The sequence below is a fragment of the Cylas formicarius genome, unplaced genomic scaffold, assembly GCF_029955315.1.
Source record: "Cylas formicarius isolate icCylForm1 unplaced genomic scaffold, icCylForm1.1 PGA_scaffold_8__14_contigs__length_24414737, whole genome shotgun sequence".
Lineage (NCBI taxonomy): Eukaryota > Metazoa > Arthropoda > Insecta > Coleoptera > Brentidae > Cylas > Cylas formicarius.
This window is the reverse complement of record NW_026844361.1, coordinates 14,918,262-14,932,864: the sequence shown is the minus strand read 5'-3', so window position 1 is coordinate 14,932,864 and position 14,603 is coordinate 14,918,262. Positions and strand designations below refer to the sequence as shown.

The window sequence follows — 14,603 nt, the reverse complement described above, 5'->3', positions numbered from 1 at the left end:
TTAGAAACAAAGTAGAAGTACTTCAATGTGAATGTACTTCAATGCTCATATAGCATTTTAAAATTTAAAAAATGGAATTAATGTTAAAAGTAAAAGATGACTTTCTGAAACTTTCAAATATTTGCCGTGCTTGTTTGGAGAAATCACCAAAAATGAAGTCATTGTTGGAAAATAATTCGGAAGTTACCAATCTTTTAACTAAATTTGCAGCCGTTTCCAACTTAGAGGTAGGATGTCCTGTTAAAAACTTTAAACCGTGTTATTTTGAGTTTGTTGCAGATAGAGTTTAATGTCAGCTGTGCCCCTTATTTATGCCTTGTCTGTGAGGATAAAATTAATCGCGCTTATGAGTTTCAAGTTATGTGTAAACAATCCTACAAATTTATTGAAAATTTAGTGAATGGAAACTCAAATTGCACGAACTTGGATGCTGATTCGTCAGCTGATCACATAACAAATCTCGAATCATCTGAAGGTATTTTACCTTGGCCCAATTTAAGTGAAAAGATAGCTACTGATGTTTCTGCCGAAGACAGCTTAGAAAATGAAACAAAACTCGCCAATAAAAAATCACTTTCAAATGAACAGGTCAAATTGGCTATAGAAAATGCCAAAGTTAATCTATGGTGTCACAAAAATTGTTGCCTTTGCAATTTTTCTGCTACTGATAGCAAATATTTGCCTATACATTTTTCAAGGGAGCACAGGTAGATTAATTGTTGTGCAAATCTCTGTTTGGTATGAATTTAATTTTTCATGTGGGTTGGATAGTTATTTCCTGTGTTGCAATACTTCCCATCTTCCAACACTCCAAACTAGTTTCGCTTCTGTAAATGCAAATTGCTATATTTTAGGGCACATGAAGATAATTGGTGTTCCATTTGTAACAAAATTGTTTGTAACTTGCAGTTACATTATACAGAACACTATGACACATTTCGTTGTGTCCTTTGCAATGATGTTCCACTTGGACCTCAAAATTTATTGAAGCATTTGCAAGATCATTTAAGTAAGGTTTTTCAAGTGTTTCTCTTTGAAATGTAGATCATTTTATCTTTAGACAAATGGGGAAATACTTACTTAGACCAAAGGTCTTTAAAGGATCATTTGAAAAGACACTACATTTGTGGAAAATGCAACAATCAGTTTCATAATTTTAATGATTTTAATGATCATGAGTGTCCATTAGAGAAAGATCGGATTGGTCCTGTTGAAATTTCAAAAAAAAACAATGCGAATCAGCAAATGAGATTAAGCCAATATTCAGTAGATGAAGTTGACCGGGCTCTCAACCAAATAAGAGAAACTTTCAACAAACATGTGACATGCATTTGCTGCAATTTCATTGCGACCAATAGTAGAAGTTTGTCAGTTCATATGACAAGGATTCACAGGTAGAAGAGCCCATATCTGGAAAAAGGTCCTAAATTAATTTTATCTTAACAGGGAATTGAAGGATTTGTGGTGCTCTTCTTGCAATCAGTTTGTGAATGACTTATTGGAACACGGTAGACAAGAACATTCAGAGGATTTAAGATGTCCATTTTGTCTAAAAATTATGTCTAACATGAGCCATTTGATGGAGCATGTAGCTAGTCATTCAGGTAAGGCACACAATACTCAGATCCATATTCCTATTCTACCTGTGGCGCCCCCCTGGCCTTTATGGCCAGGGCATTCCCATTGTGATATCTCCTGCCTTCCTGAAAGGGACCGCCAGGTCCATTTGATTTCCATGTAGGAACGGTTAGGCAGCTTCAGGGATATCAGCTTAACCCCACTTTTCACCAATATCACCAATATCTCTCTCAGCCTGAAAGTCTTTCTTGTCACCACAAAATTTGCTTCAGTATGTCTTTTTCCTATATTTAATGAAGCTTTTGGATTTTCGTAGAGCTCCCAATCTCTAGGTTCATTGGAGAGCATGAAACTTACACCTTACTTTGAGTTTCTCAGGGTAATACTTCTGGTTCACTATTCCACCATGGTGTGGGCTCCTTAATTCATCATGAACTGGATGTATCTGTTGTCGGACGTACTTTTCAGTTACAAATTACACTCGCACTTGATTTGGGTGATGTCTATTACCTCCCTCCTCACACTTTTGACAAAATTAGCTGGGTGCCTCTGTTCAGCACCTCAAGTTCAGAGGAGGCAGCATATTCTAAGAGCCCTTTGAGTTGCTATAACAAATAGCGTGGTCCGCATTAGCAACACACCCAACTCTGTGAAATGGGCGGTCTTGGTGTGTTGTAGGGCAGACGGATGAAGACCGCTCCAGTTTTCCGTATACCTTGTTACTTTCGAAAATCGATGAAATCGAATTTTTCGAAAGTATCTACTCTCGTATAAAAATTTTATATCGGTAACGGTAGGTCATATGGAATTGCCGTTGGTACAGAAATGATCACCGTCGAAAAAAATTTTTTTTGTCTGTTCGTTCTCCGTTCTCGTCTTTTGGTTTTTCCTGAATAACTTTCGAACCGTTGGAGCTACAAAATTGAAATTTGTCTTCTTTTTAATCCTCCACGAGGCATATAAGCTTATAAGAAATGGCCCTGATCCGACGCCGGTATCTATCTTTGCAAGGGTCTACAAAAAACATCTTTTTTCAAAAACCATTTACGAAACCAAAAAATTCTTGAACCAGAAGACGCAGAAGATACGACTTCATAAATTTTTATTAAAAAAAAAACTGAAAAATGTGTCCCCCTATTATTGAAAATTGGTTATAACTGAAAGACTGTGAATCAAATCTCACTTTCTTTTATATTGCGATATAGCCCATATAGGCAGCAAAAACTTTTGTATTTAAGGTTTTCGCCTATTGTACCGGGTGTTCCCGATATTCCGTGCTAAATGAGAAATGTGTTTAGTGTCCTAAATTTGCAGATATCAACTTCAAATTTAGCAGAGAAGTAAAAGTCCGTGTCCACATTTAAACGGTAGAAATTGGGCGCAATCAAATTTTTCCAAGTATTTTTTAAAAAATTTTGAAATTTTTTTTTGATAATTTTAGCTTCAAGAAAAATATGTTTTCCTCCATAATCATTCACCCGATCGGCAAAATTCTTTAGCCAGCGTAAGATCTAGTGCAATAACCCTTATTTTAGGCATTTTTTCGATTATATACAGGGTTTTCAAATTATAGGTAAAAATCTAAAAGACCTAGAAAATTGTTCTTTTTCGGAGTAAATTATTAGCCGCAAATCAAAAATCGTAAAAAATATGGCTAATAGGTTCAAACAGTGTCATATGCCGCATCAAGAGCTACAGTTTTTGTATTTGCGGTTTTCGTCTATCACATACGCTGCTGGGAAGATTAAAAAAAATCCATATTGAAATCGCTATTTCGGGGGCTGTCAAGACGCGATGACGTCATTGATTATTACGGCGCACTGCATGGTTTCAGAAAAAACTTATTTTCTCGATAACCATTTACTATTTTCAACAAATTGTTGGACCAGGAAACGTGGAAGATCCAGGGGTATAACATCCACTTAGAACATTGTTTGAATCATGTACAGGGTAAAATTTTCCGTTTTTCTGGGTGAATTATTGGCGGTAAATAAAAACGAAAACGCTATTATTTGTGCAAAATTTTAATATTTACCGATGTTTACTGTAACTTTGAAGCTCGACGAGATTTGAAGGACACTTTATACAGGGTGTATGCACAATTAAATTCATAGTCGTCCGCAGGAGCACGATATAAAAACATTGCCTCTGGTTACCACACGAAACCGCAAAGTTCTTTTCTTTTATAATAAAAAGCTGTTTCGCGCTAGGCGCTACGAATTTGCCCCGCCCAACGAGGATTTTTCGAAGGCAATCTTGTTTATCCTTGACCTTAGCGCAATGGGCTATAGGGTCAAATCATCCACCTCTTTTTGGAATAGAGCTATCCATATACTTCATTGCTTGAAGCTTCCCAATTCTATGTATATCTCCGTTATACGCTCAAATCGCGTCTATAGATTGGGTCATGTCGTGCATTTTTAGCAGAGAGAATACATAAATGCTTTATTTGTCAAAAGTCGTTTATATCTGCCCGCAATTTGAAGAAACACAAAGAGATACACGACAAAGACAAGTCGTTTCGATGCAAGGTTTGCCACAGGAACTTCACCGAAAGCAAGGCATTAATGACCCATCTAAAGGATCATGTTAAATGTGAAACGTGCGAAATGGTATTTGAAAACTCTGAGCTGTTTTGCAAGCACTCCTGTCGCGGTGAAAAAATAGAAATTGAAAGTGGCAACAAAGAAGCTCAGAATTTCTGCAGGCAATGTAACAAAAAAGTGAGAAGTCTGGCAGCACACGTTAATAGAATTCACACGAAATCTGAAAGGGGTGCCGAATTCAAACACCTGTGTCCCCATTGCGGTAAACAATTTAGGTGAACCGTTCAAAATTGTATCTAGGAATTTGGTGATCCTGTGAGCGTTTTCAGAACGGTTTCCAAATTGAATGTGCACATCAGGGTGCACACAAACGAAGCGCCCTACAAATGCCAATATTGCGATCGCAGGGTTAAAACTAGGAACGTTTTGGTGGTCCACGAACGCACCCACACAGGAGAGAAACCCTACATATGCTCCGTTTGCGGAAAGGTGTGTAAACGTCGAGATGAAAGGGGAGGTTTCCCATATCTGCGATTTTAGGGCTTCTCTCAATCAACCATTCTAAATACCCACTTGCGAATTCATACGGGTCGGCCGGAAAAGTGTACCATTTGCGACAAACGGTTTTGCAGAGCTGCTGAATTGAAACTCCACATGAGAAAACATACTGGTAAACTAGTGCGGAAATAAATCAGGAGATGTTGCTAGTTCTATTGCAGGTGAAAAACCTTACTCTTGTAACCATTGCGGTCAGAGCTTCAAACAAAAAAGCCATTTGGTCGAGCACACTAGAATTCATTCCGAAGACAGGCCCTACAAGTGTGAATACTGCAAAAAGGCGTTTAAAAACTTGGGAACCCTCAGGACTCACGTGCAAATTCATTTAGGTTCATACGCAGGCGACGCTTTGACTTAGCTTAATCCGCGTCTTTTAGGTCAAAAGCCATATAAATGTAGCCAGTGCCCGTACGCGTGCCGTCAGCCATATAGCCTGACCCAGCACATGCTACTACATGATGACGACAAACCGCAACCAGATAATCCGTATATTTGCTCCATCTGTCGAAGGAGTTATATCACTGTAGCTCATTTCACTGCGCATTTTATTAAGTGGGTAGGGTTTGACCCTCAGATAGTGCCCATCAGTTTGCGTTTTTCTTCAGGTATCATAGTGAGTCTTCGGGAAGAACCATCAAAGAAGTGATGGAGAAAGGGGAGAACAATTTGGAGGCCCATAGGCAGTCCTCAGATGATGATACTGTCGATGCCAGGTCGGACGACTCCCATTATGTTTGTTAATTTGGAAGAATCTGCCAGTATACAGCATAGTGAATATCAATAAATTGTATCTTACCCTCAATACATTGTTTTTTAAATGAAAATTTTACAACTTTGTCTGAAATTCGATATTCGGCTAATATTCTGTTGTGCATTGCACATGACAGTCTAACCCCCCTTCCCGCTCCCTGCAAAATCCATTGTATCCCTCTCAAAAACCTTGATATCGTTTTTTTTTCGTGTGATTTTGTTTCGGAAGTGTTTGGTGAACGTTGTAAGTGTGTAAGTATTGCCGTCCCCGCTGTTTTGGCCGTTCACGCCGGTTCAAGGCCGTTTTTTTTTGGTACCGGTCAAAGAACAAATGTTATTTATATTCCTGTTGTATGTGTTGGTCTGTGACGAAAAGGAAAAGTTCCTCGACGGATGTCGGTAATGGGTGAATAACCATAGTAGTCTTGCCCAAATGCTTGAAAATTATATCTATCTCTTTCTTCGGCTATGGGAATCGGTGTTTTGCTTGTTAAAGCCACTTTTGACATTTGTCAATTCTGACGGTCATGTCAGTGAATGTATTCGTGTTGTTTTGCGAAAACTAACCCAAAAATTAACGGCCGTAGAAAAAGTATAGTATGCAACACGTTCGGTAAACTTTTTAACTCGCTCGTTTATGAAACACTCGCTCCGCTCGTGTCAAATAAACTCGTGAGTCATATGCCGTTTACCGGACTTGTTGCATAATATTATCAAATTATCGCACTTCGTAAAGTTTAGGTATTAATTATTTTATAAGTAGGCCCTGATATATTTAACATTAGCATTGAATTTTCAATAGAATCTGAACGTAAATAACGACTTCTGAATAAGTCAGATGATTTGGGCAAATTGCCAGCTACGTGTTTTTAAAAAAGAAAAAATCGGAAAAGTCTTCATTAATATAATTAACGGTTGAGCAACCTCTAAGTTACAAGATAAACATTAAAAAAGAAAATCGCGACAGACATTTTTGGCATTTGGTGATTGTTTTTGGTGCAGTGTATTTCCGAAATTTTTTGTTTCAATGTTTTTATAATCTAAATGTGTCAATAATTATTTATCTTAAGGTTTCTACAACCTCAAGAGGATCAACAAATTTATAGACACCATTTTTTGTAACCAAAGAGGAAGAAATCCAACTGCGAAAAGTCAGGGGACCTAGGAGGCCAAGGTGTAATGAATAATTCTTTCGACAAAATGCTCGCTTAACAAGTTCCTGACTTGATTAGTGTTACATTTATGATAGTAATACGAGAAAGTGTACAACTTATTAAACCACTTTTGATATTTTAAATTATTTAACGTCAAAGACAGAGACAAGAGAAAAATATGACAAATATATCATGGCCTACTCATAAAATAATTAAGACCCAACTTTACGAAGTGTAATAAAATCTGATGTGCACTTGTGAGAAATTATTGAACTGAAATTAATGCGCTGTTTTCGAAAATGGAAAAATCCAATATGGCGTTTTCGCCCTGAAGAAGCCAACATGATGATTGGCGAAACGTCATCAAATTTGATTTGATTACAGTAGAATGTGGAAAAAAACATACTTTGTTACTCTGAATGTTTTCAAAAGTTCACTTTCAGCACTTAGCACTGCTTGCTTTTTTCTCAAATTTTCTCTCTTGATGTTTTTATGGCTGCAGTGCCACTTAGATAATGTTTGATTTTGTCTTCAGGCAAAATGTTGTTGTGCAATCAGATCATCAACCTATCATATCAATAATGAAGAAACCAATCCAAAAAAAGGTCTAGATTACATCCCAGGAAGCAACTTACAATTTGAAGATATGTTAACAAGAGCATTTTTAACAAACCAAACTTGGTTTGATAAAAAAAGTTACGTAACATCTTACCAGCAAAGACTCCGTCTTATCACTATAACTACTAAAATAATCAAAACTTACCAAAACTGTTACAGAATGGTTCTTACAATCAATAAGACTCGAGCACTATTTTATGTCGGCCAATATCATTTTTTTATTTTGTAAAAAGTTGTTTTAATTACAGATATTCAAGTATTGATTGATGATTAACAACGTCTGAACCTTGTTTTGTTCTAAAAACTAATGGGAAGTCATTTGTAGTGCTAGTAAATATTAAGATCACGTAATCAATTTTTTGAATTGTATTATTTGCGTTAAACTATTATCACCAAAATCGATGCCCAGCTGTTTACAGCGAGAGAGTAATAAAATGTGTGCTAGTATTTTCATCCTTATTTATACGTGTTTGAGCAACAAATTCAGAATCAATAGCTATTTTCAAAAACGAACTTTACCAACAATTGTTTTTTCACATCCCACTCTCGCTACTCCTAAGCTAAAACCCCTAATTTTTGCTGGTCAATAACTCTCTGGCATTAAACATATAGTCGGTACGATTTGTGATGGCATAATCGATAATAAAATGCCAGAGAGAATAAAATAGGTTGTTCGTCTTGCCTCTACTTATATAGTTCTACAAAAGATATACCGCTTTTACAACCATTTATGGTTTTGACTTCGGAATGAGTGACCCGCCTGTTGTAAAGCGGAAGGGACCAACTGTGTCGTGCGGACTGTTGTATTTGAAGAGTAGGAAAATGTTCTTTGATTAAACTGTCATATCAATTCATATTACTTGGGGTATTTCGATTTCAAGTTAAATTTGTCCATTAGATAGGTTGATCTCTTATATTTAAAACACATTAGAAAGCTTAAATTGATTTCCAATTTTAGAGTTTAATATAATTACTCTAAAATATTTCCCTAGGAAAGCAATGCAAAATTTTATGTAGATGATTGATTTATAATGGATGTTTTCCCAGTTTGCTATTGATTGATTTGTGGGGGTTGGTGAAATCGGAGTATGCTGTCAGTCTTGGAGTTATTTCTATTCCGTCTTGTGTTTGTAATCAGTAATTACCGAGTTACTGTCATTCAATTCTTTTTCACCCAGTGTGTCATTTTTATTGAAATACCATATACATTTCATTACAATTTATCCAATACAATTTATTACATCTATCAGCTTTACTAAAGCTAAATACCGGATTATGTCGTAAAAATGGTATATCTTTTGGAGAACTCCACTTCAACAGATGTTGTTCCGCCTTAAATATCTATCTGATCATTGCAAGATAGCCGTTACTAACGATCACGATTATATTACTTGGGAGAAAGAGAAACAGAATCGGTCGCACTTGGCATTTATTAATTTCACTACTACGGCCATACACTATGTAATAATAGATCAAGGCGTTGCTTAAAGAAACGCGAATATTTAAGTAGGTGAAAAAATTGTGATAATTTGTTAAATAATATATTGTCCGAAAGCTCTGTCCATTCAATAAAAATTAAAACAAACCACAAAAATCGGAAAATTAAAAAAACGTACCGTATAAAATATAATTTGCCAAGAGTAAATATACCAGTAAACCATAGTTAGTTTGTATTTACGACGATCCTAATACCGTTACGTCAAGTGTATTTTCTTTTTTCCAGTATATTTGTATTAAATATTCTGTATATGTTATACAACTGATCCAATTTTCTTTGGTGACTGTTTGGAGAGCTGCCTTTCAAATAGATACTACTGCACTATCATCGTACGATTTTTATTAAAACATATTTGACGCTCAGTCTACACCAAAGGAGACAACATTAAAACTTGATGACCCGTTTCAGTAATTATTTCATCTGTAGCATACGGCAAATTTGTTTTTTCAATTTTTGACAATTTTTAACAACTCACATTTTGGGCCATTTTCTTATTTACTTACTGCGCAGTCGATAGATATTTCTTTTCTTGTCGATCCATTTGGTACACTTTCACTAAGTGCAGAATAATATTTTTTATGACCGACTATACCGTCGCCAATCGTCCCGACTATACTTTAATACCGAAAAAAATTTTTTTTTGGGGTATAAATGTATGAGATTAGCAATGCTCATGTTAAACATTATTCGGAAGCCTTTTGTAATGTTAGTGTACGGGCTTGAACGGTTTGGCAACATGGCACAATGTCAAATCTTAACACCGTCATTATTTCCTCTCGCCGAAAGAGCCAGTAGCACACCAAGCATTTTATGCGACATTTTTTTTTCGGAATACCCGTTCGAACCAGTATTTTGGTCATTGGTCCGTCGATCATGGGATTCATCTATTAAATTACGCGATGTCATTTGTCACACCCTGTAAAGAAGTCGCGAGAGAGTTTTAAAAATTGTATTGTAGGTCATTTCTTGCGAAACCCGACACGGCTACTTCTTTTAAAAATAACGGGTAAAGTTTTATCCATTACTCTCTCTGTTGGTGTTTTAGGCAACGCTTTGTGGGGGCGGGCGCCACAGAGTCTAGCCCGTTCGGCGTCCATTCCCGCCGTAAAAGCCCCATTACCCGCGGACCTTTTGTCTGTCGACGCCAAATCTGCTTATCTCAGTTTTACTTCGCCGTTAAGGCACATAATTTTAATGGATTGACGTGCACCAGTTACGTTCGTTTATTTTGCTACGGGAAAATCCATTTTGTAAAAAAAATAAAGATTAATTAATTTAAAAATGTCCGTGAAAGAAAGAAAATAATTAACAAAGAAACTTCTTATGAACATATGTCCTAAATGTCTTAACTTTTGAGATATAGAGTGATAAAGTTTTCAAAAATAAAATATATCTTTTTAATATCTGTAATACCACTTAATTCTCAACGGTATTTTACACACAGCCTTGATTTAGTAAGAGTCAAGGTTACAAAATAAAAGTGTTTCAAAAATCTTCACTAGAATGCACTTTACCTAAAATATTTTTTTTATTTTCCCTGTATTTTATTTATGTAAACTGATATTGCGAAATAGAACAGATTGCATTAAACAGAATCACAAATCCTCAAAAATGGTTACTCTTGTTTTGAGTTTTACGGAAGAGCAAGAGGAAATGCATACCAACATTATTAACCTGCAGGCGACGTGCAGTAAATTTTTCAAAATAGTATGCTACAAATCAAAAAAGTGAAAAAATGGCATAAGTCAATGCAATAACATAATTAATTTAAGTAACATAAATACATTTAACATTTTCAAAAATAAAATATTATTATTAATAATAATCGGGAATTATAAAACAATACAACAATTCATTTTCAAAATGACCATTTTCATTTCTAAACATATTCTTATATATTTTTAAAAATGCTGTTGAACAAGAAATTTTTTTTCTGTTTCTAATGATTCCGTAACCGTTTATCATCATTGATATCGGTTATAGGTGTTTCATGGACTAAGAAGTTCATCGGATTAAGGTCTGGTGATCGACGCGGCCAAGCTAGAGGCCCGAACCGACCTATCCATAGATATCCAAATGCCTGATTACAACCAACGTAAAATGAGGTGGAACGCCATCTTGCATTAACCACATGTTTTGTTTCTACTGCAAGACTCTTCCTCTTCCAGCAAAGGTTTTAGTTCCTCTTGAGCGATCCGTTAAAGAAATGAGATCCTATAAGATCATCTCCTATAATCCCTGACAATATATGGCTGACGTTTTCCTGAAGCATATTTCGAAAATTTACAATGCCATCACGACTGAATGCAGCCTTGTCAGCGAACAAATTGACATTTAGGAATTGCGGGTAATTTTGAATTTTCCCTAAAATTTCATTGCATAAAATTACTCTCAATTGGTCGTCATCCTCATACAGTGCTTGACCCCTGTGAACATGAAGATCATTTTCATGCAAAAGTTCCCAAACTGTAGAGCAAGCAATTCTTTCTTGAGTAGCAAGTTTTCTCGTACTGGTTGATGGTTCAGCCTCCACATTTTGAAGTATTCTTCCTTCTCTCGCAGCGGTTCTTTTCATACCTTGGTCTTCTGTGTATGTTGATTAATGTCTTAGCAGATGGAACGTTTCTATTGGCATATGCATCGATATAGAGCCGTCGTGTTTGATCTGCATTTCCATTTGCGTTTTCGTAGCAAAAATACATATCGTGATATTCAGTATTTCAATATTTCTCACGGACCATCACAGTCGTAGTTGAATAAGTTCCTTTAATAGAAACTAATTTTTAACGGATTTTGATAATGACGTTTTCAAATTTCATTAAGTCTTGTTAGGTAAAATCACATTTACAAATAAAATTCGAATTGGGAGTAAAAAATCGATTTGTGGCTAAGCGATAACACTTATCGATTTAAAACAAGAGTTTTTGGGGATTTGTGATTCTGCTTAAGATAAGCTGTTCTATTTTGCAATATCAGTCTAAATAAATATAAAATACAGGGAATATAAAAAAAATGTTCTAGGTAAAGTGCCCTCTAGTGACAGATTTCTGAAACACTTTTATTGTGTAACTATGACTTTTATTGCATCGGGGCTGTCTGTAAAATATGAGCTTATGAGCACGACTCAATTTCCGAACTTCTTAAATGTATAATGTCGTTTATTGTATATGCGATCCATGATTCATGGGGCATCAAAAATATTAAGGAAATTGTTTAGCGCCATGACCATTACTGAGTTCAAAATGACTTTAATAATTTGAAGAGTACAGGGGAATAAAGATGAGGGTCCATTTTTTGCCCAAATAAGACTAACAGTTATTTCGCTATATCGGCTATAGAATACTATCCACCTATAAGAGATGGCTAGAAAGATGACAGTACAAAGATAAACAGAATTTAAAATGTATAGTAATGGGCAAAAAAGATGAAGGTACCAGAGGTTGTGCGCAAGAAAGGTGACAGTCCATAAGAAGTTTGTTGGTGTTATTATTCATTTTTCTGTTTTTAAAGTTTTGTGGTGTATTTCTTCTGGTTGAATAATGGCTGGGCAACAAAAAACGACGAAAGGAAAATCCTATGAACGAGTGCAGGATGTAACTCAAAAGTAGTCAACAAACTGGACAAGACTGCAAATGTTCAAAACTTAAACGTTTCCAAGATCTCACTGCAACCGATCGTGTCTAAGTTAAATCAACTACAAAGTTTTTTTTTTTTCACAGGCTACTGTAATACTTTTTACAAAACATCTGGATTCCTCCTACGTCGGTTTTTGCTAAGTCGAAATTGTTCAGTTTCAGTCAAGCTCTGAAGAAGCCAACAGGATGATTGGCGAAACGCAGGAGGAATCCGGAAGTTTTGTAAAAAGAACTACAAAGTTATGATGAATAATCCCTTTTTCTGATTGTTTTAATAACGTGCGACCCTGTAACACGCAATCGTCCCGGGAAATCTGAAGATGAAGCTGATTTTTATTCATTTTCGTATGTTTATAAGGTGAGATTGTTAAAAAAATAAGGAACAGTGTCCTGTGAAGCTTTTTTAGCCTTACATGGCATAACTGCAAAAAGGCTACAAACTATACAAAGGGGATTGAAATCAAAGGGTTCGGCGCCATTAGATATGCGAGGAAAGCACTCTTCCAGACCTAACCAGCATTCTAGAGAAGTAACAGATTGCGAAAACAAAGGTTTATTTACCTGCTGAGCTCAATATTAAGAAAATGTACTCTATGTACAAAGAAAAATAAATTAGTTTCTTATGAAAAATATAGACAAATATTCAACACCAAATTCAATATTGCTTTTGGATACCCACGATGGGCTACCTGTAGTACATGCGAAGAGTTGAAAGTAAAAATTGACGAGATTGAAAAAAAAAATCAAAGTGCAAACACAATGCACTGGAGTTACACACAGAACTGCGAAGCTTGCAAGTTGAAAAAGAAATACAATTAAAAAGAGCAGACACGTTTTATAAATTTAAAAAAGCTGCTAGGTTTGAGGCTCAAAAAGACAAAACCAAGGAAGCTATTGTAATGGATTTTCAAAAAAATCTTCATCTGCCGGATATTATAACTAATGACACATTAAAGTAGACCACTTTCGTTCTACATGTTCAACGTACATGTCCTTTCGACGTCTGAAGCTTTTTCCTATACTTGTACTGAAGTTTCAGGAAAAAAGGGCGCTGATGATGTTTCTTCACTGATATGGGATTACATTTTTAACCATCTGGATTTTGATGTTAAGAAGCACTATTTTGTGATTCATGCTGTCGACAAAATAAAAATTTCACGGTGTTTATAATGTTACGTTATACAACACAATCAAAATGGTTTTTCCAGTTCGTGGAAGTTTCTTTGAAAAATTATTTTTATTCCTGTTTGTGGACATTCGTATCTAGAATGCGACAGAAATATGGGTTTAGTGAAACAGAAGGCGTATGTTGAACTGCTTCAAGAAAGGAATGCAGTTTTAAGGCATTCCCGAACAAAATCAAGCCCTTTTAAAATTCCATTTTTAAGAGGTGAACCAAATTTCTAGCGGCTATCTATATGCTCAAGTGTCCTTTTCCTGCAAGACCGGTCCAAGAATTAACTGTAACACTCTCGTATGATGATACATAGGGAAAGTTATAATGGTCGAGAACTTGAACATGTTGTCATAAAACAGAAAAGACTTTCGCTACCTGAAGTGTTTTTTGCTTCCAACTTTAGTTTTAACTAAAAAGATTCTGATAAATTGGTTAAGGCTTTCGCGGCCCGTTGATAAGCTATTATCTTCATTCGGGTTTAAAGGCCGTCGTCGATTGGAATTACTTCCTAACGTTTCGCTAGCACGAGTGGCGAGCTTCTTCAGAGGTCCTTCCATCTCCGATGTTGGACGTAGACTGGTCTACGTCCAACATCGGACGTAGACCAGGACCTCTGAAGAAGCTCGCCACTCGTGCTAGCGAAACGTTAGGAAGTAATTCCAATCGACGACGGCCTTTAAACCCGAATGAAGATAATAGCTTAAAAAGATTCTGTTCTCAAAATTGGAATCAAAGTTTCTTTTTTATACTTTTTTATTGACAATTTATATATTTTTTGCATATTATGTCAAAAAAATTTTTAGTTCAAGTTGGCAACAATTATATTCCAAAATCCTATTTTTCTTCACACTTAACTCTTTTTTTTACAAAATGCTGCAAAAAAAAAAGAATGCCAAATCCAAACTGTCTTAAGGAACACACTTGTGACCCAGTTCTATATTCCTTCAGGCGATAATGTCCTTGACCCAATTTGATTTTAAAATAGTACTTATCTGTAGGTATTTGTGCAAAACATATCAAGTATTATTCACTTCAAAATTGAAGTGGTTAGTTTTTAGCCGTATCTGTCGTATTTCTCCGATACGATCT

At 35.8% G+C, this 14,603-nt stretch overlaps 1 protein-coding gene across 4 annotated transcripts; it reads left to right on the top strand.

Annotated features, from left to right (window-relative positions):
- Positions 1–23: 23 nt before the first annotated feature.
- Positions 24–5,475, top strand: LOC132706478 (zinc finger protein 501-like). Of its 4 annotated transcripts, none has more exons than XM_060677830.1 (11): positions 24–227; positions 280–707; positions 855–1,009; positions 1,061–1,394; positions 1,447–1,604; positions 4,006–4,399; positions 4,454–4,613; positions 4,665–4,794; positions 4,844–5,011; positions 5,060–5,234; positions 5,288–5,475. In XM_060677830.1, the coding sequence occupies exons 1-11, from the start codon at positions 72–74 to the stop codon at positions 5,421–5,423; spliced, it is 2,394 nt and encodes a 797-aa protein (XP_060533813.1). In that variant the 5' UTR covers positions 24–71; the 3' UTR covers positions 5,424–5,475. The 4 variants fall into 4 exon arrangements, with proteins under 4 accessions (XP_060533813.1, XP_060533812.1, XP_060533814.1 ...); XM_060677829.1 differs by having other exon boundaries at positions 4,003–4,399; XM_060677831.1 differs by having other exon boundaries at positions 280–1,009; positions 4,003–4,399.
- Positions 5,476–14,603: the final 9,128 nt, after the last annotated feature.

Bases quoted from the DNA above. Each gene is read 5' to 3' on its own strand.
- LOC132706478 (XM_060677829.1), top strand. From the start codon at position 72: ATGGAATTAATGTTAAAAGTAAAAGATGACTTTCTGAAACTTTCAAAT. The intron at 1,605-4,002 runs GTAAGGCACACA...GTGCATTTTTAG, and splicing joins GCATGTAGCTAGTCATTCAG to CAGAGAGAATACATAAATGC. The intron at 4,614-4,664 runs GTGTGTAAACGT...CTGCGATTTTAG, and splicing joins TATGCTCCGTTTGCGGAAAG to GGCTTCTCTCAATCAACCAT.